Here is a 27016-nt window from a genome sequence, read left to right on the forward strand (position 1 = left end):
CTAGAGTTTTTGATACCGGAAGCTTAAACGAATTTGGGGGGAGCCTTTAATCCCTGCCTTTCACATGAGGACCCTTGACTGTGCGCCGTTTCAGACACCAGCAGACCTCAAAATCATGGTAGGGGGGAGATTGGGGGGCCGGGACACACACAACAACAAACCAACAAACACTATAATAATAGAATCTTCTTGGGAAACAGTTGTCAAGTAAATAGATTTTGCAAAAGCATTTCCTCCCAGGAGAGCTCTCCCTTTCCGTGTATCCCCATATTGAATATTATTCTCCCGTGTGATCTTGGTAGGCAGAGGTACTAGTGGCAGGTAATTTGTCTAGCCAACATCTAATTATGAATTAAAGCCCTGGCTGGCACGGTTTCAGCTCAGCAGCCAATGGTGGGCGGCGTTCAAGTTCAGCCTGTAGTGCATCTGAAGTCTTCTTGGACTTGCAGTAATGACGGAAGATTTCTTGGCCCGGGCTACAGGCTAGGGAATAGGATTCTGTAAACTCTATTAGCAGACAATAGAAGCGCCTGATGGATGGAGCTGAAGTAGCAAAATGCTGTTCGATTAAAAGGAGAGGTGAGGACCCCCGGGGCAGGGGCTTCCACTCCAGGCCTCCCATGGGGAGTTATTTATCTCATGATTAAGCATTTGGGTGTCACAGCACCAGCTGGTGCTACTTGGAGGCTCTGTCCCTTGTAGGGATGCTTGGCTCTGAGCAGACCTCACAGGCGAGGCTGGTGGGTTTCATTCTTGCTTGTGGGAACTTAGTCCAGGCAGGGCTGGTGGGGTAGGTGGGGCGGCCGCAGACACTGGGCAGGGGCAGGTGGTTCATCACAGCTTCACCAAGGGCCCAGCCTGGGTAGAGACACGGGGGTGTTGCTGTGAGAGAGGCGGGGAGCTGGCCATGGCTGTCCGTCATTTCCATTCATGGGGGCTCTGTTGTATTTGTGGGAACCTTTCATTATAAAAAACTATTACTATGGGGTGGATTATCAGTGTTCTTCCTTCCAGTCTTGTTGCCTGGTAACAGCGCATTGTGCATAAGGCCAAGCGTATCTCAGGTGCCCACGGGCTGGAGAAATGAATACTTCCCTCGCTCAGCCATTCTTGCCACCACCATATGATCAAAAAAAGCTCTTTCACAAGAGAGAGCAGAGCCAAGTGTGTGCCCTGGCTGACAGACGGACCCAGGGTGGTGACAACTGCCTTGTGGAAAAGACTTCATTTTCACCAGAACAGTGCTTGCTGGCTCGACGTTCCCCCAGGACCAAGATGGAAAAACGCTTCTAAACAGTTAAACTGCATCCTACTCTCCTCTCTCGGATACCATTCCATCCCATTACAGACCAATCTCTGCTCCAGGACCCATCGTGCGCTTCCGCACGGACTGCCAGAGAGGCGGGAAGCTGGGGGATCTTTCTGGTTTGGACGATTTCCAACCGAAGAAATGACCAGTGATGGAGAAAATCGGGCAGTAGCTATTGCAGGTAGAGTGTGTCTGGACTTGGGTTATCTCACCCTGCCGGCTTCAAAAACGCCCCATTAGCCGGGTGATGGTGGCAGTGATCGCCAGGAGTACTCAGAATCGTTCTCTTTAAAGGTCACCCCGGTGGCATTTCCAGATAATGCTTGGCTCTGCTGTCTCTCTGTGTGAAGTGCAGAAGCAGCTGCTCCCGGCCTGGGAAGAGGTCACTGGTTGGGTTGTAGGCTTCCAGTCATGGCTGTCAGCCCAGAGAAGTGGTTATCGCTTCACAATAATTACATTCCGCATTGTTCACGCCGCACTCTTGAGATGGACTGATTGGCATATTTAAATCTCATCTCCCAGGCATTTGCTAATTATCATAGCCTAGTTGTGGGAAAGGGAAAAAAAAAAAACCCGAAAAAAAACTCTAATCAAATAACTGGAAATGCTTGGCATTTTAAAGTGGTGCTGGGTTTGAGGGAGGGATGGGGGTGCACCATGAGGTCTCCCTGTTTGTTCCTTGACCTCAGGCCAGCTGATCCCTCAGCGAACATTTTTGGCAGGGAAATTCTCTGACTTTTTGCCTTCCTTCCTTCCTTCCTTCCTTCCTTCCTTCCTTCCTTCCTTCCTTCTGTCCATCAGTCACCCTCTGTGCCGGCCACACTTAGTCCACCTCTGGGGGAGGGGGCTTGTGGAAGCCCAGCTAATGGGGCCATCCCTGTCAGTGGGAGCAGCCAGGCCTGGAGTCAGCCAGAGCTGAAGCAAGAGGCTGGTCCTCCTAGTGCCCAGGAAAAAAGGGAGGAAAGATGAAAGAGCAGCTTCTCAGGGCGGCAGGGTGAGTAGCAGCTAGCCTCTGTGGGGGTGGGGGGATGAGGTGTTAGGATATCAGCAGGAGCTGGAGAAGACCCCCCCTTCCCTTCCCCGCCCGCGGAGCTGCCAGCCTGCCAGCCAGTGGGTTTTCAGCCACTGGGCCTGGCCACAGACTACGCAGTTGTTGGTGACAGAAAGCTCACCGAGGCCTGCCTTCCCCGGGCGTATCGGGGAGGGCCTATCGCGGAGATTTATGAAAGCACCCCGGCGTGCACGCCACCATCACCACAAAAGCAAATGCACGGCCGGCGCGTGTTGTGAAGGTTGTGCGGAATCACCTGTCAGGGGCTGTCAGCTTGTGTGTGGCCCTTCTATGCAGGGGTCTGTTTGGCCCACTCTGCAGGAGCTGCCCTCTCCCCCAGCAGGAAGCCCAGATCCATCTTAGGCTGCTTAGAAACAGGAAAAGCCAGGCCGCTTGAGAAGCCAGAGCGGTGCGGCAGCAGGCGCAGGGGAAGGTGTATCCGCGATTTGGGAGCGAGGGATGCTCACGTTGGTGGAGGTGGGAGGAGGACCGGAAAATCAAGCCAGCCACTGCCGGCTTGAGCTTTGATGCGGATGGTTGAAACGATTGGGAAACCTGGGAGATGGGAAGATCTGAGCTTCCCGTCTCCCTCCTTGCCTGTCCCGTTCATTCATGGAGATCAGAGAGCCTTTCTGTGTTCCTTGTGAATTATCCCCTGGTCCTCTGGCTCAGGGTTTGGAAATCAAATGGCTCAGTGTTTGACTCACTCCCCGTGAGTGGGTTCTCTTTCCTAACCCGGCTGCTGCCCTGCTCGGTGGAACTGCCGAGGAAGGTCCCTCAGCGTCCCATGAAATCTACCCTCCCAGGAGCGAGCAAGCACCAGAAGTCCCTGACTGTGAGTCCAGAAGGGCCACCATCCATCATCACAGACCGGGACAGATGAAAGGGAAGAGCTACACGGAGTCGTCTGATTAATGCAAACTCAAGGAATGCTGATGGGGCAGCAGGGACTTGGTTTTGCAGGATGAATGAGCTCCAGGGCCTGAGTCACTTCCTCTGCTGTTTGTAAGGCCGAGCGGCTCTGCCTGCTGCTGGGAAGGCCCGGCTGGGGAAGGGCACGTGGGCAGTGGGCCTGCAAGCCTCCCTGGCCCAGAAAAGCAGCCACCTGACGCGGGTGTTTGACTCCCACTGGGGGCCTAGGAGGAAGAGGGAGAAGAGCCCAGTGTCTTTCCTGGGCTACACATGGGAAGAGGGAGGAGGCCTTTTTTCTCCCAGACACTAGTTAAGGTCTTGGATGGCCTGGAGGCATAGTGGGTAGCAGTGGGCTACTGACCCTCAAGGTCAGCTGTTCGAGACCGCCAGCTGCTTCCTCAGGAGAAAAACTGAGACTCGCTACTCCCGCAGATAGTTATGGTCTCGGAAACCGTCAGGGCGGTTCCGCTCTGTCCTACAGGGCTGCTGTGACTTGGAGCCCACCCAATGGCAGGAGTGTGGAGCAGGACAGCGAAGGTCTCCACTCGGTCACTGTCTTGGAGAATGTCCTGGGCCACCCCCACCCTTACCTGGTCTGCCTTTTTCTTGCTTGAGCATCTTCCAGGCGGATTGCCTGCTTGCTTGCTTGTTTCCTTGTGGTTGCCCATCTCCAGGATGTGCGAGTCCCAAGAGCGGGCATCCTGCTGGCCTGAGTACCAGGACCCTGGGCATCTGCTCCAGACATGCTTGCTGAACGGATGTTGGGGTGACGGGTGGTCTCAGGAAAAGAGCAAGGAGAGTCAGAGGTTGGAAGCAGGCAGACCTGGGTTTGGCTGTGTGGGCTTGTCCTAGTGCCGACAGCTCTCCGCAGCTCAGTTTCCTTGTCTTTAACATGGGCACGTTCCTCCGTCCCAGAGCAGCCGTGGATGGTTCGGAGGCATAACGGATGGGCACGGATCTGGCACAGGGCCAGGGACATGCAGGTGCCTGGAAATACTGGTTCTCTCTCCAGGCCTGGTTGAAACTGTTTCACTGGACAGACAGGCAGTGCCCTCAGCTGCCTCCCTGAGCCCAGGATTGGACTCTCCCAGGAGAGTGCTGCTGGTGGGTGCTTGCCGGGCTGCAGGGAGAGCCTCCAGGAACAGATGGTGCCGACTGGAGAAGTTCCACCAGACCACTGCCCTCCTGAAGCCTCCTGTCTGCATCCTCTGCCAAGGGCCACCCTCCGCCCCCAGACGCTCTGAGACAGGCCCCTTGCTGACACAGAGGCTGAGCAGTCTTGTTTAGAAAGGGAGCACGGAGGCTGGGCCTGGAGCACCCCCCCAGGGGGAGACCCAGCCCATGGAAGATGAGCTCTCTCTGCGCACCGGTCCACTCCCTCTTATTGTCCTCCTTCTGCTCAAGCCTGTGCTCGCTTCCTCCGCCCTCCTCTTCCTTCCCCCCACCCCCCGCCCGCTCCTTTCTTTCTGCCTTTTATTGTTAATATTTGCGCAGAAAGACTGTTTCTGCCTCTTTTACGTTCCAGATGCTCCAGGCACAGCTGGGGTGCTTTAAAGCGGGTCACCCCTACCTCTGGCAGCCAGCCTTCACAAGGCGGGCATCGGGACGTTTCCCACCTTCAAAGAGAAGCTGACCTCGCAAAGGGCCGGTCAGCCCGTCCTGCTTTGATTCTCTGCGCTGCATGCTGTCCAGAGACGTTCGGTCGATGTGTTGCTCGTTCATCCATTAGCCAGCCAGCAGCCTGGGGAGATGGAAAGGCTGGGCCCGTCTTCACACAGTGGCCCTGTCACTGGCCAGCTGCATGGCCCAGCTGTGTGACGGGGAGAGTGTATGGCGAGGCTTACCTGGGAAGGCCGGTGGGTGGGAAGCAGTAGTGGAGTGGTGAAGGGTGCTGACTGCCCACTGAGCCCCTGACGTCCCTTTTCTGGCCCTGACACTTTTTGTTTTATGTCCTCGGACAAGTCGTTTAACCTTCTAGCGCTTAATTACACTGGAGCTTCGTCAGTGGCGATGGTGATGTAATTAATGGCGGTCCACCATCCAGGGTCTGCGTGCTCTGAAGGGCCCAGCATGTAGCAAGGGCTGGGCAGGTGCTGGTGATTGGATGACGATGGCGCTGGGTCGAGGCAGCAGGACATAGCAGCTGGACTGAGTTCCTCTGTGCTGGACTCTGGGCTATAGATCAGGACGTGAAGGTGGATAGATCCTGCTCTGCCCGGGATAGGAGAGACAGATGTGAATGACTTCATCACCCAGCATGCTGCTGCCCAGCCTCTGGACTCTCAGAATTTCCCCCGCAGGAAAGGGCTGTGGGGGACTGGACAGCCCGCTGTACACGCACCGAGTGGGCTTTGGTTCATCCACTGGCAGGTACCAGGACCCCGCCGTGGCGGACTAGTTCCTGACCGCTACCGTAACAGATTGCCATCGGCTCTGCCACTTCAGCCAGCACAGGATGCACCGTCTTCCAGTTCTGGGGGCCAGATGCCTAACGTGGACTAGCAGGGTTGTTTCTTCCCGAAGGTTCTAGGGCAGGGGTTCTCAGCCTTCCTAATGCCGTGACCCTTTCATACAGTTCCTCAGGTGGTGTTGGTAACCCCCCAACCAAGCATTATTTTCGTTGCTACTTCATCACTGACATTTTGCTACTGTGATGAATCGGGCGACCCCTGTGAAAGGGTCGTTTGACCCCCCAAAGGGGTCGTGACCCACAGGTTGAGAAGCACTGTGGTAGCGGGTCATCTGTATTCTTGCCCTTTCCAGCTTCTGTGGGCCAACCTGCCTGCCCTGACTCCTGGATTTGAAGCCAGCGTGGCCAGTGAACTCTTCCTCACTCCCCCTCACCCCGACGTGGACTCTCCTGCCTCCTTCTCGCCCTTTTGAGCACCTTGTGATCACATTGCGCCTCTCTGAGTGACCCAGCACAACCTCCCCTCACCCACCATCAGCACCTGAATCCCACCTGCAGTCTGAATCCCTCCTTGTCCTGTAACCTAATGTGCCAGGTGGGAGGAGGCTGTGAGTGCATGTGGTCATGTCCAGAGGTCCCTGTGACTGGAGAGAGGATCTGGAAAGAGGGGTGGGGGTGGGTGTCACGTCTTTCAGACACAGTATGATAGATCACTCTGGGAGGCCCTGACGCAGGAATAGCATGGCATTGTTTTAAAGGATCTCTGGCCACTGAGCAGGGATGGGAGTCGGGGCAAGAGGGGAAGCAGGGAGGCCAGCAAGGTGTGGTCATTGCCAGGGTGCAGTTGAGAGGTGATGGTGGATGTTATTGGAGGTGGGGGTGGACCAGAGGTGTATGTCAGAGTCTAGTCAAGATCGCCAAACACATTAGGAGCCCTGGTTGGCGTAGTGGTTATGCGTTGAACTGCTAACCACAAGGTTGGCAGTTTGAAACCACCGGCCGAGGGAGAAAGATGAAGCTTTCTACTCCGATAAAGAATTAGTCTCAGAAACCCACAGGGGCGGGTCTACCCGGTCCTACAGGGTCACCTTGAGTCAGAATCGACTCAGTGGCAGTGAGTTGACTTTGTCAGTCAACGCACTGGCGAGTCGATGGGAAGTGTGGCAGGAAGGAGACGCCAGGGGAACTCCAGGGCTCCCCACCCAGATAACCAGGAAGATGGTGGTGCGGTCTCCTGATGTGGGGACGACGTGGGGACTAGAACCCAAGACAGGCAGTAAGAAGCCTAGCGTCTGTTGGAAACATGGCCGGCCCTGCCCACCCCACAGCTGTTGCTGTGCTGGGGCCTGTGACGCAGGCCTGTGTCACGTCATCCAGCTGAGGCTTCCTCTCCTGCTGGCTCCTACTTTACCAAGCATGGCGTCCTTCTCCAGCGACTGGCTTCACGTGACAGCACGCCTGTCCCGGAGCACGTGAGGCAACGTCTGACCGCCATCACGCCTAGGCAATATTCTGGCGATATTTCTTCCAGGACAGTCCTTCATTGCTCTGGCACCCCGATCTTCTCACCAGTTACTCTTCCACTAATACCCTGTCAAAGGTGTCAGCTCGCCTCCCGTCTTCCTTTCCCATCGTCCAGCTTCCATGGGCAGGAGAGGCGACTGAAAATACTATGGTTTGGGTCTGCTGCAGCTGGCTCTTCAAAGGATCATCTCTTGAAGAGCACCTCGCTGGGCTGGGGGAAGGCCCAGTGGGTGCTTGGCACAGGGCACCCATACAGCAGGTGGAGGTGGTGGAGGTGGCGGTGTGTGCCCGTGTGTAGATGCAGTTTATCTGCAGAAGGCAGTGGTCGTCTCTACCCTTCCTAATGCACAGGTGATGATAGGCACCGCCCAAGGGCTGGTTTTGTGCTGATTGCTACAAAAGGGCCTAGTCAACAATGCCCCCTGGGAGCTTGACTTGGGATCAACTGAGAGCATTCCCGCCTGCATCCATCTTTTCCCCACCCTCACCCCACTTCCATCCCCCCTACGTGCCCAGCACCCAGCCCCAGATACAACCAGGGAGCAGGGAGGCCCCTTCTTTCTGCAGCCAAAGCACCAGTCTAGCTACGCTGGGGGAGCTGGGCTGAGGGAGCTGGCAGCGGCATCTCCTCTGTCTTGGAAGACGCTGCGAGAATGCAGCTTCCGCAGGGCCTCTGAGTTGGAGCTGTTTTCTTGTTAGGCCAGGGCTGAATCCTTGTTGAGCCCGAGCCATTGGGTGATGGGCCTTGGGTGCTGCCCCTCACACCCTTTCTCTCTGTGGTCCCCTCAGCCTGAATATCCCCAGGGGGCTCCTCACCATCCGCAGATGTTGGGTCAGCATGTGCTTATGGGGTGGGGGTGGGGGGAGCTTTGTGTACCAGGCTCTCTGCTGGGTGCTGGGAGCCCACAGTGAGCACCCGGAGCCTGGCGACTGGTGAGAGCGGGTGATAATAGATGCTAATGAAATAATCACACGTAATAGGAAATTACATCTTTAATAATGCTCCACAATAGGGGGAATGGACTAGACTTGGGGGCCAAGGGCATCTTCTCTCGGCGTCTTCTCTCGGAGCTAAGCTGAGATCTGAAGATGAGTGGAAATCACTAGGCCAGCGGGAAAGGAGCAGCGTTCCGAGGAGGGGGTTATTTTGTGCAAAAGCCCTGTGGCAGGAGCCGTGGTTCTTTGAAGACAGAAAGCAAACCCGGGTGTCTGGGGCAGAGACGTGGGAAGAAACGTGGGGACCGGGGGTCTGGGACGCCGCAGGGCTGGGGAGGGCATATGAAGAAGCTTGATCTTCATACCTGATTGAAGTGCTTGCCTGTGTGTCTGTGTTGGGGTTAGGGAGAGAGAGGAATAGATTTGCATTTCAAATGGATCACACTGTGTTGGCAGAACAATTTGGAATGAGGCCAGAGAGGACCCTTATCTGCCATATGGAACCTGCTCAAGGAGCCCAGGAGCCCCAGGGAGAGATGGTGGCAGTGCTTTGCCTTGGGGTGGTGCTCCTGGTGGGGAGGGAGGGTGAGGGGGATGGGAAGGGAAAACACACAGTGGCTAAAAGGATAACAGCTGTCCCCTAGCTGCATTTTAATGAGCACGTATTATGCTCTAGCCAAAGGAAACCTACAGGGTCACTGTGGAATTGACCTCTGGCAGTGAGTTTGAAGTTTTGAGGCCTGACAGCTAGCTCCTGGCCTTGGGAGCTCACTGTGAGCAGCAGGGGCTCCAGGCTTTACAGCCCAGGTGAAGCTTTTTGCTGAGATTCCTGAGAATAGCAAACCTGGATCCCAGGGCAGGGTGTGGGGCCTGCCTGGACCCGCAGAAGGCCAAACTCACTGTCCCGAGTGAATGACCCTGTAGGACAGGTCGGAGTCGCCCCTCTGGGCCTGTAACTCTCTACAGGACTAGAAAGCTCCATCTTCCTTCTGCGAAGCGGCTGGACCTCAGATGGGTAGAAAAACACACAGCATTTAAAAAAAATCATTTTATTGGGGGCTCATACAACTCTTATCATAATCCATACATACATCAATTGTGTCAAACACATTTGTACATTTGTTGCCCTCATCATTCTCAAAATATTTGCTCTCCACTTAAGCCCTGGCATCAGCTCATTTTCCCCCCTCCCTCCCCGCTCCCCCTTCCTCATGAGCCCTTGATAATTTATATTTTGTCATATCTTACACTGTCATATCTTACCCACTTTTCTGTTGTCCGTCCCCCAGGGAGGAGGTTATGTGTAGATCCTTGTAATCAGTTCCCCCTTTCCACCTTACCCTCCCTCAACCATCCCGGTATCGCCACTTGCAGCACTGATCCTGAAGGGATCATCTGTCCTGGATTTCCTGTGTTTCCAGTTCCTACCTGTACAAGTGCACATCGTCTGGTCTAGCCAGATTTGTAAGGTAGAATTGGGGTCATGATAGTGGTGGGGGGAGGAAGCATTGGAAAGTTGTATGTTTCATCATTGCTACACTGCACCCTGACTGGCTCGTCTTCTCCCTGCGACCCTTCTGTAAGGGGATGTCCAGATGCCTACAGATGGGCTTTGGGTCTCCACTCCTCCCTCCCCCTCATTCACAATGATAATGATTTTTTGGTTCTTTGATGCCTGATACCTGATACCTTCGACACCTCGTGATCACACAGGCTGGTGTGCTTCTTCCATGTGGGCTTGGTTGCTTCTGAGCTAGATGGCCGCTTGTTTACCTTCAAGCCTTTAAGACCCCAGATGCTATAACTTTTGATAGTTGGGCACCATCAGCTTTCTTCACATTTGCTTATGCACCCACTTTGTCTTCAGGGACCACGTCGGGAAGGAAAAGCACACAGCATTTCTGATTGCCTGCCTGCATTTGCCTTTCAGTCGCTCAAGCAGACGCCTCCACCCAGCCCAACCCCAGCCTGTCCAGCGTCTGCAGTCAGGTTGCACTGAGATGGGCTGTGGGAGACTCTAACGGGGATGGCTTTCAGGGACCAAGCTGTCGCCAGCGACTCTCTAGGGCTGTGCTGAAGGTGAAGGAAAAAGCAGTCTGTGGCCCCAATCCCCCTCTTTGTGAGGGCATTAGATCCTGGGATCCTGAGACACCAGCTCCTTCCCCATCAGCCCTTGCAAACATCCCCCCCACACATACTCCCCCACCCACCCACCCCCGTGCCCCTGCTGGGAGACACCAAAAAGGCTTCCTCTCATGGTGTGAAAGCATGGCCTCAGTGACTGGGAAAATCCATTCCCTTCCTGGCAACTTGGGCAAGTCCTGGGTCACTTCCAAGCTGTCTGTCTGTCTGTGCTGCATTTTTCAGTCATGATACAGAGTGGAGGAGGAGTTCCATCCCCGTTTCTGTGTGTGTACCCCTTCCTCCAACACCTATCCTCACAGGATTTCCGGTGCAACCCGTCTTTCCATTTTCTATGTCCATTTCTGAGCCCCTTCGAATGCACCCCTTCTCTCCTGGTTCCATTTTACCGAGTGCCTCAGCTCCCTGGGGATGGGGGTGGCGGGCAGAGGGCAGGGTCTGTGCCCAGGTGCCACGGGGAAAGGCCTGTCTCTTCTCTGCAGGAGAATTCTCTCCTACGCAGACAGGTAGAGAGAGAACAGGAGCAGATCACCCAATAAGCGACGTAAGCATGGGTGTACTGTTGCTTACTGACCAATCTGCAGTGAAGTTGCTCTGGTTTGCTCGCTGCAGATTAGGAAGGAAGCACCAGGCCCCCTGAGCTTCCCTCGCCGGCCCGTTGGCTACAGTGGCCGTGAGCGAGTCGGTCCGGTGAATCAGCCGGGAGAAAGCACACCCGGCTGCTGTGCCAGTCCCCGTGCATCTCGGCAGCTGTTTCCTGCCTGTGCAGGACCAGGCAGGGGGAGCCTCGCGGTCTGTTGCCAAGCACTGCTTGAAACCATAAATCAGAGACTGCTAGGGGTGGGGGTGGGGGGTCTTCCAGAAGCACCTGGTCTCGGAGCCTGGAAATGCACGCACGTGCACACCTGATGTGTGTGTCTACAGCCTGCGGCAAGAGCCGTGTAGTCTCTCTCAGTATTTGGTTCTCATCCCTCTCGGTTCTGCAGGCCCTGCGCACGACTGCCCCAAATTTCCCTTGCTGTAGCTCAGGCTGGCTCGGCCCTGGGCAGCTGCTTCAGCGGCCTGACCTGTGTTCTCCGAGACCGGGTCACCCTGTGCTATTAACTTCCTGGCCGTGGCAAATCATTTCTCCCCTCCGGGCCTCACGTAGGCTTTGTCCAGTGTGTCTGCGGGGATGATGCTGGCACTGGCCCGACATTATGGTTGGCCCTGGGACTGTCCTGCTGGAGGTCTTCTCACCATGCACCCCCCCACCCCCACCCCCGCTCTAAAGCTCTGCCTCTCTCCTCCAGTCACAGCCCTGGCTCAGTCGGACCCTCAGGTGTTCTCTGAATCCCCTTTGATTTAGGGGTAGCCTCAACTCAGGGCACCCTTTTGTTTTCCATTGCAACCCCGTTTGTTTATTTCTTTATTTACACATACTTGCAGGTCTTTATTGTAGAACATTCAGGAAATACGGGTCGATGAGAAGCCGTGAATCGGCAAACTCAGCATTTGGGTGCATTTCCTTGCAGTCTTGTTCTCAACCCTCGTCCAGAGACCAAGGGGTTTCCTGTAATTTGGTATCTTGCTTTCTCAATATTATGCAGTGTGTATTTTAAACATTTAAAAAAGGTAGTTTTTAATATCCGTTTAATCTTTCACCACCCATCCTTTATTTAACCCTTGCACAATCCTATTTCTAGAGGGGAGGGAGGGTCTATCCTGCCACATCCTCTCAACTACCCACGTCAAATGAGATTAAGTTTGCAAAGAGCCACGTGGCACGTGGGAGCAGTGAGAATTTGTTAGTAACCCAAGTTAATGGCTTTACTGTGCTACTGAGAGATATACCTAAAACCCCTGCCGTGGGTCAGTCTGCCTCATAGATTTATCATCTTGTAGGAAACCTATCCATGTAGGTTTCCAAGATACTCAGTCTTAATGGGAGCAGATAACCCCATCTTTTTCCCACAAAGTGAATGGTGGGGTCGAACTACCAATCTTGTGGTTAGCAGCTCCTTGTTTGTCCCACTGTGTCACCAGTTCTTCTATTTACCTGTGGTCGTTACATAATCTGTTGTCAATTTGAGACTTAACAGTGAAGGGGTGGAGTTTAGTCCATCACTCAGGTTGGAGCTTGATGACCTCATTTGGAGGTGCTAGGGAGATAAATAGCTCCCTGGAGGCGGGGCACATGTTCACTTCCTGTGAGACATTCCTGCAGACAAGACACGGAGCCCTGGAGCTGGAGGAGCCACTTGGAGGCCCCTGCCAGTGCTGAGATGATTCCACTGCCACTGGATCCACAAGACCTTCCACCCACTGACCTGTGCTCTTCCTGCATTTGGTGTCATTGCATGTGTTTTGTGAGTCTGAAGAGGAATTTATAGATTGGTATCGGACATATGGGCTAGTACTGGATTTATGGGCTTGATCTGGAATGGGCTGGGATGTTCTCTCAATATTTAATTGCTATTGTATATAAAGCTCTCTCTTACACACTTATGAGCGTCTATGAATTTGTTTCTCTGGTCTACCTGGACTAACAGTGCCCATTCACCAAGTTTTATCCTGTTGGGCAGCACACGTGGGTTGGCTGTCATCTTCAGACGGGTCTGTGTATATGAATAGCTTTTTTTCCTTAGCAATTTCATATGGACTTAGGCCTGAGGAAATGATTTGAAAAAGGAATGTATACAAAAAATGTTCATTATGGCATTATTAATTTATAACAGTCCCAAACTAGAAAACACTCAATTGTCCAGTTGCATGGGAGAGAGCTGAAGTGAATGGTGCTGAATCTGCTGGGTGGGTGACCCACGAAGCCCTTGTAATGCATGTGAAGTGTGGAGGGAGAGAATCGCCGGAGGAAGCAGAGCCGTCTGGACAGACAGACACCAGGATGGGAACGGGGTTGTAGTGGAAAGGTGGCTGGTTGTTTTCCTCCCCTCGGTCTGAGCACACATGCTCCTTGTCTGCACTGCACACGCACGTGTGTGCTCTGGAAGGGCCCCCGCGGAAGATGAAGTCGAGGGGCCAGCACAGCGTGCGCAGAGTGGGGAGGAGGACCCGCGGTCGAGGCCTGCACGGAGCTGAGACCACAGGACAATGCTCAGGGCCACCAAAGGGTCTTTGGGTTTCTCTTTTGGAGCAGGAAGGATAGAGTAGGGACCAGCACCTCTTTGAGCATGGTGGTATCTGATCCCGCACCATGGCCATCGCGTCAATTCCAACGCATAGTGACCCTCTAGGACAGGGCAGAGATGCTCCTGCAGGTTTCCGAGACTGTAACTCTTCTTTTTTTCTTTTGTAACTGGCATGGTATTGGTTGGTTTGAGATCAGTACAGAGACATTATGAACAGTTTGTTCACAATTCTTAATGCGCATGCCAAAATCCTAAAATGGCACCTAGATACAATTCGTTTCTAAATTCCAGTGACTTTCCAGCCTTAAATTTGGAGGCAATTTCTAAAAAGAAGTTATCGAGTACCACTATTTTCAAATGTTGATAAGCTGTTACATCTTACGCCCCACTAATTCACAATGACACACACACCACACTCAAATCTTCAACCCTTCATAGCCCCTGAGACTATAACTGTTTTATGGAAATAGAAAACTTCATCTTTCTCCTGAGGAGCAGCTGGTAGTTTTGAACTGCTGACCTTGTGGTTAGTAACCCAATGCGTAACCCACTATACTACTGGGACTCCTTGGTATCATTGTAGTAGGGAGGAAACAATTGCGTGCTTGACTCAATCCTTTGGCCAGAGTGAGCAGGATGGCATAGGTGATGGGCCATGGAGAGACTGGTAAGGGGCATGTTTTGTCCTGATTTATTTACAAGGGTGAGACAATAAAATTCTGGCATGTACTGACTTGGGTGGAAACAATGTCAACAACCTTCACCAAAATCCCTTAGCATATGATTATTTAACATTTCAGACTTGCAGACAGGTTGCAAAAATCCACCGAAGATTTCACATCTACCCTTTACCCCGATTCTGCAGATGTTATTATTTTAAAGTGTTTGCTCTCCTGCTCTCCCCGCTCCCTCCTGTATAACCCTCGCCCCTCATTTCTCTACCGCAGTCCACACAATTACTGTTCACTGAGCCATTTGAGAATAGAGTGCAAACATGGTGCCCTTTCCCCTTAAATGCCTCATCGTTTCCCCCAAAGGCGATCGACTCGCTTGTGCATAACCGCAGCAGAACCGTCACAACCCAGAAACTCAGACTGCCCTCTTTCTACCAGCCCATGCCTCTCCCCGACTCACGGGTGGCCATGGCCTTTAGACGGACGAGAACAATCGCTGCTGCTGGGAGACCCGGCTAGTGCTCTTCGCCCGATCACCTCCAGTCTGGAACGGCTCTTCGATTCGTCTTTTGCACTCAGGACCTTGTTGTTTCTTGATGAGTGCGGGCTAGTTAATGTTGCAGGTCTCCCCCTCAGTCTGCATTTGGTGACTCCTTGTTTTGTGGGGGGTGTGGGGGTGGGTCAAGCTGTTTCCCAAAGAGGCTACACCATTTACGTTCCCAGTGTGTCCGGGCCCCCTCTGTGCACACCCTCACCAGCACGACACTCCAGTGCTCTCCGTGTGGCCATCCTCCCGGGGCAAATAGGGTGTGAGTGAGTGACCGATCAGCATCAGTACAGCGCATGATGGATGATCCACAGCAGCCAGTTGGGTTTCTGAAGAGCAAAATCGTGGCAGCTTAACCCCTTCTCTTCCTTACAGAGGAAGCAAAAGAGCAGCTGAGCAAAGGGATTGTGTGTTTCGGCCCTGTCTTTCACAACCTGCCAGTGGACAGACCTGGAGAATGGGCTTGTACTGACTGTGGTAGAGCCCTCGTTGGCTGATAGGCCCAGGGGAGGAGTCCCTGAGGCTGCCACCTGGACACTGTCTATAGCCTGGCTTGTTAGTGTTGCTGTCCAAATGCTGGCGGGAAGACTGCTAGCGACAGCCCCATCACGACTGCAGCGTATCTAAAACCAGCAGACACCTGACTTCCTGGTTCCAGAACATTTGAGATGCAGTGATTGGGCCACATGGTGAGGCCCCCGCTCCTGGAGAGAGTCCAGCTAGCACCAGGGAGCACTTCTGCGTTGATTTCTGCGCATGACCAGAGGCGTACCCACAAGAGATGGCCAACAAGTGTTGAAACACCCCAGAAAATCAAAGACCTTGGTCCAGGGGGTCTGCAGCCCGAGTGCCGGGGACTCCGAGCCACCCAGTCCCGCTGGTGTCCAAGGAAACAGCTCTTCACTTGGGGGGAGCGGTGAGCTGACTACCGGCTGCCCTCAGGGCTCACCGAGGAAAGCTGACTGACTAAGGAGGAGCTACCGAACGCCTCAGTTGGGATGGCCTGCCTGGTGAGGTGAGGTGAGATGAGGTGGTGAACTCCCCATCCTTGGGGTGTTCAGAGAGTGGCGGTTTAACCCTTCATTATGGAACCTGCGGTGAGGACTCAGCCGCTGGCCAGGAGGTGGCCTGGATGACCTTGGGGGTCTGAGAGCTGCCTATGTGTGATGTCAGGGATTGGCCAACTCTAAAGCCAAGTCTAGGGCTATGCCTGTGCCAGTTCTGGTCTCTGCAGTCTCGCCCTTCAGTGAGCCCTCCTCCCCTCCTGTGCCCCAACAGGCCATGAGAGTCTCCGTGAAGGTTTCCTGGAGATGCATGTCTGCCTTTTCCTGAGCGCCTGGCTCCACAGCCCCTCCTCTGACCCTCCCGTCACTGAGCATATCCACTCTCCCCACTGCGCGCTAAGCAGCTTAGGGTTGAAATCATGCATTCTGCAAATAGTTCATGAGCACCTACTAGCACCTGCTACTGGTGGTGCAGTGGTTAAGTGCTCGGCTGCTAACCACCAGGTAGGCAGTTCAAGTGCACCAGCCACTCCATAGCCACAAGTGAGGCTGTCGGTCCCCATGAAGAGTTACAGTCTCAGAAACCCTCACGGGCAGTTCTACCCATCCTTCAGGGTCAATGTGAGTGGGAAATCGACTCAATGGCAGTGGGTTGGGTTTTGGTTTTCCTAGGTGCCAGTTCCTGAAGGAGCCTGGCCTGAGGTCAGGAGCGATGCTGTTAGCCAAATGGTTTTAAGCACAAACATTTGGCATCTAGCTGCTGTGGGACCCTGCAGCAGGGCTGCAGGTGGGAAGGGGCCGTGCTGCAAGAGTGCCGTCTCAGCTGGGTCCTGGTGGAAGAGCAGCAGTGGCCGGGAGGACAGGGTGGTGGCCGGTGCAGCGCTCCCACCAGGGGTGCAGCCAAGCACAGGGTGGGAAGCCTGGCGGGGCTTGTTGAGGATGCGTTGTTGACGGTAACCAGCAAGAGTCAGCTCTCACTGCCAGTGCCCTGTGTGTTCTAGAGCAGGACTGCCCGTAAGGTCTTCTCATCAGTGATCTTCGCAGCAGCAGCCCTGGCAGTGTAGTGGGTAATGAATGGAGCCGCTAACCACAAGGTCAGCGGTTTGACCCCGCCAGCTGCTCTGAGGGAGACAGATGATGAGCCTGTTTCTGAAAAGATTTGTAGTCTTGAACCCACAGGGACCGTTCTACTCTGACTCATACGGTTGCTGTGGGTCAGAATTGACTCGATGGCAGTGAGTTTGTGTGTTTGTGGGAACTGTGGTAGTTATGTAATCTACTGTCAATTTGAGACTTATGAGTGAAGGGGTGGAGTCTGACCTGTCAATCAGGTCGCAGTTCGATGACCTCATTTGGAGGCCCTAAGGAGATAAATAGCTCTTTGGATGCCAAGTCCCTGCGAGACATTCTTATTGACAAGCCACATGGAGACAGGCTGATGGCAGTCAGAGCCTTGGAGCTGGAGAAGCCACATGGAGACCCCTGCCAGCTCTGAGATGCTTCTACCACAACTGGATTCACAAGACTTTCCATCCACTGGCCTGTGATCTCCCTGCATTCTCTGTTATTGCATGTGTTCATGAATCTGAAGAGCAATTTATAGGTTGGTATTGGACATATGGACTGATACCGGACTTATGGACTGATCTGGGATGTTTTCTCAGTATTCAACTGCTCTTGGATGTAAAGCTCTTTCTTAAGCACATATGAGTGTCTATGAATTTGGTTCTCTCGTCAACCCGGACTAGCACAGTCACCTTTATGGAAGGAGCCTTGTTGGCCTAGTGGGTCATGTGTCAGGTTCTCTCGTGGCAAGGTCAGCATTGCCAACTCTCAGAAGAAAGGTTTGCAGCCTCAGATGCTTAAAGGGCAGGTCTGCTCTGCCCTAAAGGGTCGATGTGAGTTGTGGTCGACTTGGTAGCAGGTTTAATCGTTACAGAAACAGATCACAGGCTGGGTCATTTACAGAGCCGCCGGGTGGCTATGAGCCACCAATGCCACCCAGGGCCCTGCCCAGTGAGTTAGGTCCGGCTGGGGCACCTTCCCTGCCCACCCCATGCCTTTGCTGGCTCCAGATGGGAGGCAGGTGTCCACCTGAGTGCCTGTGTGGCCGTGCACAGGTGTGTGGTCACGAGGCAACTCTGAGCCCTCTGCATCTAGTTCCAATGAGGTGGGGACTGTTGGGACCCCTGTTGCCCTCTGTTCCTGTGGGTGACTGCAGGAACAGGCCACCCCTGCCAAACACCGTCAGGCCCGTGGTGACAGCTCCTTTTACGAGCCTCTCCTTTACGCCTACACACCCACTGCTCGGGGCACTTACAGCAGGAGCAGCTTTGAGGGTGACGCAGGCCTCCCCTATGCCCTGCCCTCCCCTTCCCCGCCCTCACTGAGGCCCCTTCCACCCAGCCACTCCCCCACTGCACCCTGACTCAATGGACTGAGCCCCCCAGATAAGAGAGGCAGAGGGACAAGGCCAGTCGCCCCCCAGCACTCATACCCAGCAATTACTTCCCGTTATTGCCAATAAAAGATAAGTAGAAAATAACAGAGGAACGGAACCAGGACTCACAGCCCGTGCCAAGCGCTTGGCATGCGTTACCATGACATTTGCATGTGTGTCACATGAGGCGCCACATGTCCTGCCAGGCACGGGGGTGGGCTCTGCTGACGTGGGAGTGCAGAGGCCTGGATTCCAGCCCAGGCCGCCCATCTCCCCTGTAAAATGGTGTGTTCTGCCGGTTCTCAGAGAGCCTGGGCCCTAGACCCAGTGCGCTGCCCCCTAGTCCTCACACCCACAGGCACGCCCGGAGTGACTACCCAGATGGGCCAGGAGCAGCGGGCCGAAGGGTGCCTGAGTTGCTGCCGGACTAAGGGCTGAGGTGGAACAGGCGGAGGAGGAGAGCCAGAGAGTGCAGGTCTGCAAGTGAGGGGAAAATTGGAAACAAGGGTGCTGTGGGCTAGACCTCGGGCTGCTGACTGCCAGGTTGGCCGTTCAAACCCATCAGCCACTATGGGAGAACGAGACGGCCATGTGCCCATATAGATGGGCAGTCTTAGAAACCCTGTGGAGCAGCGGTTCTCCACCTTCCTCACGCCGTGACCGTTTCACACAGCTCCTCGGGGTAGTGACCCCCAACCATAACATTATTTTTGTTGCTACTTCATCACTGACATTTTGCTACTGTGACGAATGGGGTGACCTCCGTGAAAGGGTTGTTTGACCCCCCAAAGGGGTTGCGACCTACAAGGTGAGAACCCTTCTGGAGGGGGTTACTATGAACGGGATTTTAATAGGTCACTGGCTCTCACCTGTGGCCCAAGGGCCAGCGGCATCACTTGGAAACTTGTTAGGAAGGCCAGTTCTCCAGCTGCATTAGGGACACCGGTGCACCGAGTCTCCCCGGTAAATCCGAGGCAGTGTCTCTGGAGAAGCTGGCGGAGGGGCCGGAGGAGGGTGGGTGGCTGGGCGGGGGTCAGGTGGGACTTGTGCTGGCTGAAGCAGGAAGAAGTACCTGCTACCTGGTGCCCCCCCCCACGTAATCCTTGTGACAGCCAATTCTTAGTGCCCCCACCTCACAGAGTGGGCAACTGGTGCTGGAGACATTCCGTCACTTTCCAAAGTCATAAAGAGTGTGGCCCAGGGACGTAGGTGGGATTAGAACTCTTGCCCCTGTGGCCACAAGCCCACGTCTTTGTTCTCATCTCCTCCGCTGTGCCTGAGTACCTCTGCTCACTGGTCCCCCAGAGCCTGCTGCTCAGAGGCAAAGATGGAGGCCTAGGGGGACAGCGCAGGGGTGAGAGGATGGCCACAGGTGCAGCCAGCTCTGCCCAGCCCAGGGCTTGCATGATACGCTTACGGGGGCTGAGAGGAGCTGCCTGCCGTGATACGAACTCACACCCGCCCCCACTTGTGACAAGTCGACAACCAGTGGGTGATGCCTACCTGAGCCGAGCCCCGTGCTGGGTGCCATGGGGTGCACGGAGGCAAGGCAAGAGTGGTTTCTGGCCTCTAGAAGCCCATGTTCCACAACCAAGGAAACAAGAAACCACGTGTGCGGAGGAGCCTGTCAGCCAGGGCAGATCAGGCCCAGCATTGAGGGAGTCCAGTAAGCAGCAATGGGGACTTTCAGGGCTGGGCTGGGCTCCAGAGCCGGGAGGAGAGGAGGGGGGTTCAGCTTCCAGCTCTCAGTGACTCGCCTGGGAGCCTTGGCAGGCTATCTGATGTCTTAGCGCAGCCTCCTTATCTCCGGGCGGGCTTTAGCAACAGCTAGCTCGCGAGCTGGTTCTGTTAGATTAAGTCAGGTCAGGCGAGCAGCCAGTCACTGGCTCGTAGAAGACTCCTTCCTTCCCTTCCGAAGATCGCTTTGTTGGTGTTCGGTGCTGGGGCTCCTCTCGACCCTCTGTGGGAACAGCAGAAAACACCGCACGTTGTTCTTGGCCTTGAAGCCACTGTGCCAGGCTGCTTTGTCAAGGACTGTGGCCACTTTCTAGTCTACCAAGCACGATGGCTTTTTCTAGGGACTGGTCTCTCCTGGTAACATGTATGTGAGACAAAGTTTAGTCAACCTTGCTCTAGAACAGAGGTTCTCAACCTGTGGGTCGAGACCCCTTTGGGGATCGAACGACCCTTTCACAGGGGTCTTCTAATACATCCTGCATATCAGATATTTACATGACGATCCATCACAGCAGCAAAATGACAGTGAGGTAGCAGCAACGAAAATAATGTGATGGTTGGGGGTGACCACCACATGCATGAGGAGCTGTATGCCAGGGCCGCGGCATGAGGAAGGTGGAGAACCCTGCTCTAGCTGTACCTCTTCTGAGACACATGTGTTTATTTTCTCGGCAGCCCGGGGTACTTGCAGTATCCTCTGACAGCGCCATAATTCAAATACATTGATTCTTCCTTGAGCGTCCGTATTCAGTGTCTAACTTTCACATGCATGTGAGGCGGTTGAAAATACCTTGGCTGGGTCAGGCGCACCGAAGCCCTCAAAATGCCATCCTTGCTTTTCGGCCCTTTAAAGAGGTCTTGGGTGGCAATTCGCCCAGTGCAGTGCATCCTTTGATCTCTGCCTGCTGCTTCCATGAGCATTGATTGTGGACCCAAGCAAGACAAAACCCTTGGCCACAATACTGGGCCACAATCTTCCCTCCGTTGGATGTGTTACCTGGTGGTCCTGTGGTGAGGATTGTGGGGGTCTTTACATTGAGCTGTAACCCATACTGCTGGGTTGCTTTAGGCCAGTGGGAGACGGAGAGGCTTCATGGAAGAGGTGGTTTTGCATGGTGGTTGGCGTTGAAGGATGGAGAGGGCTGGCCGTCCTTGGAGCTTTCTGCACGTCCTCTGGGAACTCCGGGGGGCGTCTGTGCGGAGCTGCCCAGAAGAATGACCCCCACAGTTGCCTTCCTCACTTTGGAAAACGCAGCAGGTTATGTCTTGGCTGTGGCTGAAAACCCAGTGGCAGACAGACAAAGCCAGCGGGTCGGCCCAGCGAGGGGGGCCGCCTTGCTGAGGTTCTCGGTGTCCCTGCTCTCTTGCAGATGACGCAATTTGCCTGGGAGAGCTACAAGCGCTACGCCATGGGGAAAAACGAGCTTCGTCCGCTGACCAAAGACGGCTACGAGGGCAGCATGTTCGGTGAGTGGACCTGCGCCGCTTTGGTGGAGGGGAGACCCGGCGCCGCTGCCTCGGGGGCCAAGTGGAATTTGACCTTCAGCTCCTCACCTCCTAGCGCATGTCCCTCTTCCTCCTGACCCTGGGCTCTCGTAGGGGCTAAACCCAGGTGCTTGTCTCCAGCCCCCAGACCTCCTTGCGTAGACTCATCATGTAGATGTTAAAGCTGAGAAGCCTGCAGGTGGGAGGGGGGACCTGGGAGACGGCAGGTTGCTTCCCCGGAGAAGGTGCGGCATGACGAAGGACTTAGAGACCTGAATTTTAAGTGTGGACCTCTCCAGGGTGGGCAATAAATGAACTGGGGCTTTCTGTGCTGCCTTTTGAGTCTTGGGGGAAAGACTCTCCTGCACTGACAGAAACCGGACTCACTGCCATGCTGCACCCTGTGACCCGACAGGACAGGGAAGAACTTCCCCTGTGGGTTTCTCTGCGGGAGTGGAAAGCCCTGTCTTTCTCCCTTGGAGCAGCTGGTGAGCATGGCTGGGAGCGTGGGCACATAAGGCTGCCGCCCTTGGGGCGCCTTGTGCTGCTGCTGCTGCTTGGCACTTGTCACAAGGATTTGCAGCCTCCTTGTCGTCGTTGGTGCCTTGCATTCCCCACCCCCGCCTTCCGAGTCCTTCTGACCCAGAGCCTTGAAAGCCGCTCCCACAAGGTGTGGGCCCAGCCTCAGATTTCAGATTCATGTCACACCTGCAGAGTTGTCAGCTCTCGTCTCTGCAGGTCTTTCACCGGAGATGGTGGGGATAACCTGGCATCCTTCCTCCCTGGAGACAGGTGCTGTCTGGGGCTGGAGGTGGGAAACGCATTACCTGTATCCCTGCTCCTCCGAGATGCAAGCTCTCCGAGTGTCAGGATCTAGGTCTGAGAGGGAATTAACCAAGAAAGTTGACTGGGGACGGGCACCACTGACACGGCCCGGTCAGAGTTGGCTAAGAGGACGACAGCACAGGCCCACCTCTCCTTGCTCTAACCAGTCTGCACTCAGCCCTCTGCCTGTCCTGAATACCTCTCCCCTTTGAGCAGTCTGGTCCTCCTTCTGAGCATCACAGGTATGTAGGAGGAAAAAGGGGAGTTCTGGAAAGAGGACCACACAGTATACCCACCACGGTCCAGTCAGTTCCAGCTCCTCGGGACCCTGTAGGACGGAGTAGAATACACTACTATTTCTGAGACTGTTGATCTTTACAGGAGCACACAGCCTCATCTCTGGCCCTCAGAGTGGCTGGTGGGTTTGAACCACCGACCTTGTGGTTAACAGCAAACTGCTTAACCCACCATGCCACGAGGGCTCCGCTGCCATCCAGTCTGCCCACACGCATATTGCCATGGTGTAGTTAGGTGCCATCGATAGTGACCCTGTCTACACAACAAGAGGAACTGCTGCTTGGTCCTGCGCCGTCCCCACAATTGTTACATGTGAGGCCGTTGTTGCAGCCATTGTGTCACTCCATCGCATTGAAGGCCGTCCTCTTGTCCCTGACCCCCGACTTCCCAAGCACGATGTCCTTTCCCAGGGACTGACCTTCCCTGCCACCATGCCCAAAGTACGTGAGACCGTTTCGCCATCCTGACTTCCAAGGATTATTTTGCTTGTCCTCTTGGCAACTCGACACAATGTTTCTGAGACTCTAAATCTTTATGGGAGCAGACGGCCTCATCTTTCCCCCATGGAGCGGCTGGTGGGTTTGAACCACTGACCTTGTGGTTAGCAACCCACAGCACCATGAACGAGCATGTTTACCCTCCTAGCTGCGGCCTTCATGAACAGCTCGGCTCGTTGCCTTCTGATCTTGTGTGTCCTGCTCGGTGCTCTTCGGGCACAATTTATGTCCTTTCTTTTGGGCTTCGTGTTACATCATAAAGTATTTTTCTAAGCGTGTTCTTGAATGTTTTTCATGGTGACATTTATTTGCGTGGATGTGCCTTAATTTATTTAACCATCCCACTCATGTTGGACATTCAGGTGGTTCCCAGCTGGGGCTGCTAAAAATAACACAGCAGCCCCCATCTCTCTGCATAAGCTTTCGTCTTGGGATAGATTCCCAAGAAGAAGTGTACTGAGTCAGAAGGGAGGAGAGGGGGGTGGTGTTGCTAACCGCACATGTGAAGGGTGAGGATTCAAGTTGAGGGGCCCTGCTGCTCTACCTCCCTGGAGAACCAGCCGTCCCCAGCTCCCCATGTTAGCCCCGGGAGACACTTGCTGTAGTAGCTCTCCTCAAAACTGTGTTGTAATCCAGGGGCATGATCAGTTTGGCTGGGAGTTTGCAGGGAGTGGGTGCGGATGGGAGAGGTTGGTTTTTCAGTTTGCTGGGAGTTTGCAGGGAGTGCGTGTGGATGGGAGAGGTTGGTTTCTGAAGCCACACAACAGGGGCTAAACCATTGCTCAAACCGCCCATTGGGACAGAGGGGTCTGCACGGGGAGTGGCTGTTGGGGGGCATTGAGTCAGTTTGGACTCATGGCGATCCCGTGTGCAACAGGGTGAGCACACCATTGTCTCAGCCCCTGGGTCTGTCTGCCCAGCTTGTTGAAGGCCCTGCGCTGTTTCACCGACCCTCTGCTTTACCAAGTCTGGTGTCCTCACTAGGGACTGGTCTCTCTGGACAGTGTACCCACAGGGAGGGATTCAGCGGAACCACCTCCTCTCCCGTGGAATCCAGAGGGCCTGGGACTTCATTGGCAGCCCTCCAATCCTTCTCCGATCATGACGTGTGAGTTGGCTGTCGCCCAAGAACGACCTTGGAAGGCCATTAAGTGCCCCTCACCCAGTGTCTGCAGCCCTGCTGGCAGCCAGCAGACGAGCCCCAGGGTGCAGGCACTGGGCAGGGAGAGCCACGCTGGCCTCACTTATTTGACAAATGCCAAACTCAACTCCAGCTGCTGGGAGTACAGGGCTAAATGCCCAGCGAGAGCACCCCCACCTGTGATGGGACCTGCTCGCTCAGCGGTCGCCAGGGCCAGCTGAGGGCTGGCTGGGTGCTGTCAGAGAGAGGCAGGAGTGGACGGGCCTTTGCTGACTTGAAGTTCTGTGTCTGGAACCCGGCAGGCCTGGGCTCCAAAGCTGACATCACTACTTCCTGGCTGCAGTGACCCGAGGCAAGAAGACACTTTTCCCTGAGCCTGAGTTTTCTGCAAAGTGAGCTCATGATAACAGAAGGTACCCAGCCCAGGGCCTGCCTGACACATAACTACCTGCCATCAAGCCAGTTCTGACTCCTGGTAACCCGCACGTGCCAGAGCAGGGCTGTGCTCCAGAGGGGGTCAGAGGCTGGTTTCTCAGAAGCGGGCCACCAGGCCTGTCTTCCTCGGTACCTCTGGGTGGACTCAGACTGCCAGCCTTTCAGAGAGCCACCGTGCATGCTTACCATGCCCGCCACCCAAGGACTCCCTCCAACACATCCCAAAAAGAAAGAAAGAAACCCGAGCCAACTGCCATGGGGTCAGTTCCAACCCTGGTGACCTGTGCAGCGGTTCTGAGGCTGTCACTTAACACACGGTCGCTATGATGCATGCTCCCACGGATGGTTTCTTATGAGACAGGCCTTACAGGGACACAGCCAGAGGATGAGGTTTCTAGGCTTCTTAAGAAGCTAAGAGAGGTTCTATTTCGGGCTAGAGTCATGGGCAGCTTCAAAGCCAGACTCGTCTCAAAATGCCCAAACCAACCCCCTTTCGATTAAGCCCATTCCAACCACGGCCCCTCACATGCTACTGATTGGAACTGCCTTGTCGGCTTTTTTTGGCTCTAAGCTTTATGGAAGCAGTTTTCCAGGCCTTTCTTAGGCAGAGCCACGAGTGGGCTCAAACTGCCAACCTTCCGATGAACAATGATTGTAAACTAGTGACACCGCTGCCTGGACTCCGCCACAGAGGTAGAGGAGTGAATTTGCCTCAATGAATTGATTACCCACACCACCACTCCTAGCCTCAGGGAGGCCACTCCTGGCCACTGGCCTCCTCTGTCATCAGTGGGCTTTCAGAACAGCAAGCGGAGCATGGTCTGGTGGCAGCAGTACCCTGCCCCCCTGTAGCTGAACCTGTCTCCCTGGGCGCTGCATGCAGCGAAGAGTTAATGAGTTCATACTAGCCCTGCTTGGCCAAGAAGTACAGGAGCCAGCCAGGGTACAGTGAGCTCATGGGATCCCCGAGCCTGTCCTCCCTGGGCAGCCTTAGCCAAATTGAGCGCCCTCCTCCGGCTGCCTTTGTTCTGGCTTCGATGGAAGACCTCTCCAGCCAGTGTTTGTGCCCTGAGCCAATTCCGTTTCAAAGTGATTTCTTTTATACCATCACCCGGCGGCTCAGCAGGTCTTGTCAGAAAGACCTCCCAAGACCCCAGTGCTCTGAGCAAAGAGAACACAGGCCACCAGATCTCATCTCAGGACCCAGGCCCTGGCAGCATCTGCCCCTCCCCCTCCTCTGAGAGGTGGCCAGTAGCCAGATGGGACAGTTGATGGACAACTGGGTGGTGGGAAGAGCCTGGACTTTGGGTCACAAGAGGCCTGGGTGGGCCCTCTGCAGTGTAGCTCAGCAGCTGTGGCCGCAGAGTGGGGTGAGGATGCTGACCTGTGGTCTGGGCCTCGTGACCCCCATAGGGAGAGGGGCGGGACAGACACCTGACTGGGGAGCTGTGATCACATTGGAAGGCCCCAGGTGTGAGCTTGCCAGTTGAAGCATGCATTGGGGGGGGGCAGGGAGAAGCAGCAGAGCGTGGCCACAGAAAGTGACTGCAGCACAGAGGTCCTGGGGAAAGGGGGGGCAACTGCTGCTGGGAATTGGGGTGGCGGGGTGATGGATCTGGGGCCCAGTGGCTGGCCTTGCATACTACTCTGCCTTCCCAGCTGCCTGACTTTGGGCCATTTCTTAATTTCGCCTGGCCTCCGTTTGCCCACCTGTAGAATGGGACAGTAACTGTCCCTCCGTCCCTCCCGGAGTTGTTCTGAGAACTGAGTGCGTGTGCTGTACCTGGCATGCAGGAAGCCTTCTCCAGGTGGCCCTGCTCGGAGGACGACAGCAGGGCCCCAACATGGGTGTTTCTTCCATCTTCCCTGGCGGGGGTGGGGTGCCACATTTGGTGGGCCTAGGACCCATGTGCGGGCTCCTGTTCCCTGCTGCCCCCAGCCCATTGGGAGGCAGTCGCCCCTCGGCCCCTTGGCTGAGGTCTTAAAGAGTAGAGATAAGGTCCAAGGTCTTGGGATGAGGCAGCCACATGCGGCACTCTGAGCTGTAAGTGGCACCCAGCAGTCTGTCTGTCCACCCTTCACCAGCAGGTGCTTCCCAACAGGCCAGTGTGCTCCGAGCGCTGCTGGGGCTGAGGGCTGCCAGCAGGCCCAGAAGCTTGGAATGTCACCACCAGAGGAGCCCCTTGGGTTAGAGCTGGGGACACTGGGGTCCAGAGAGGGCAGGGACTTGCTTGAGGTGACCGGCATGTTGATAGGAGGTTTAGGACTTGAATGCTGGTGGCCCAAGTCCCAGCGAATTATACTCTACCCGCCCATTTCTGAGGGGCGCTCAATTGCCCTCTGCTGATGTGCCGACGCAGGCCGTGAGCATGGCCAGATCACCCCAACCAAGGGTGTCCGTCAGGTGGAGTCTGATGCCCAGTTATAAATCTTTACAGGAGCAGATAACCTCAGCTTTCGCTTAAGGAGTGGCTGTTGGGTTGGAAACACTGACCTTGCAGTTAGCCATCCAGCCGGATCAC

General features: G+C 54.9%; 1 protein-coding gene across 1 annotated transcript in view; it reads left to right on the forward strand.

The window, feature by feature from the left end:
* The window catches only part of MAN1C1 (mannosidase alpha class 1C member 1), a 160494-nt gene that overhangs the window by 45437 nt on the left and 88041 nt on the right, over nt 1–27016 (forward strand). Inside the window, exon 2 of the mRNA XM_075552626.1 lies at nt 21185–21281. Coding sequence (XP_075408741.1) covers nt 21185–21281 — 97 coding nt within the window. The remainder of the gene's footprint in view (nt 1–21184; nt 21282–27016) is intronic.

The sequence above is a fragment of the Tenrec ecaudatus genome, chromosome 1, assembly GCF_050624435.1.
Source record: "Tenrec ecaudatus isolate mTenEca1 chromosome 1, mTenEca1.hap1, whole genome shotgun sequence".
NCBI classification, from domain to species: domain Eukaryota; kingdom Metazoa; phylum Chordata; class Mammalia; order Afrosoricida; family Tenrecidae; genus Tenrec; species Tenrec ecaudatus.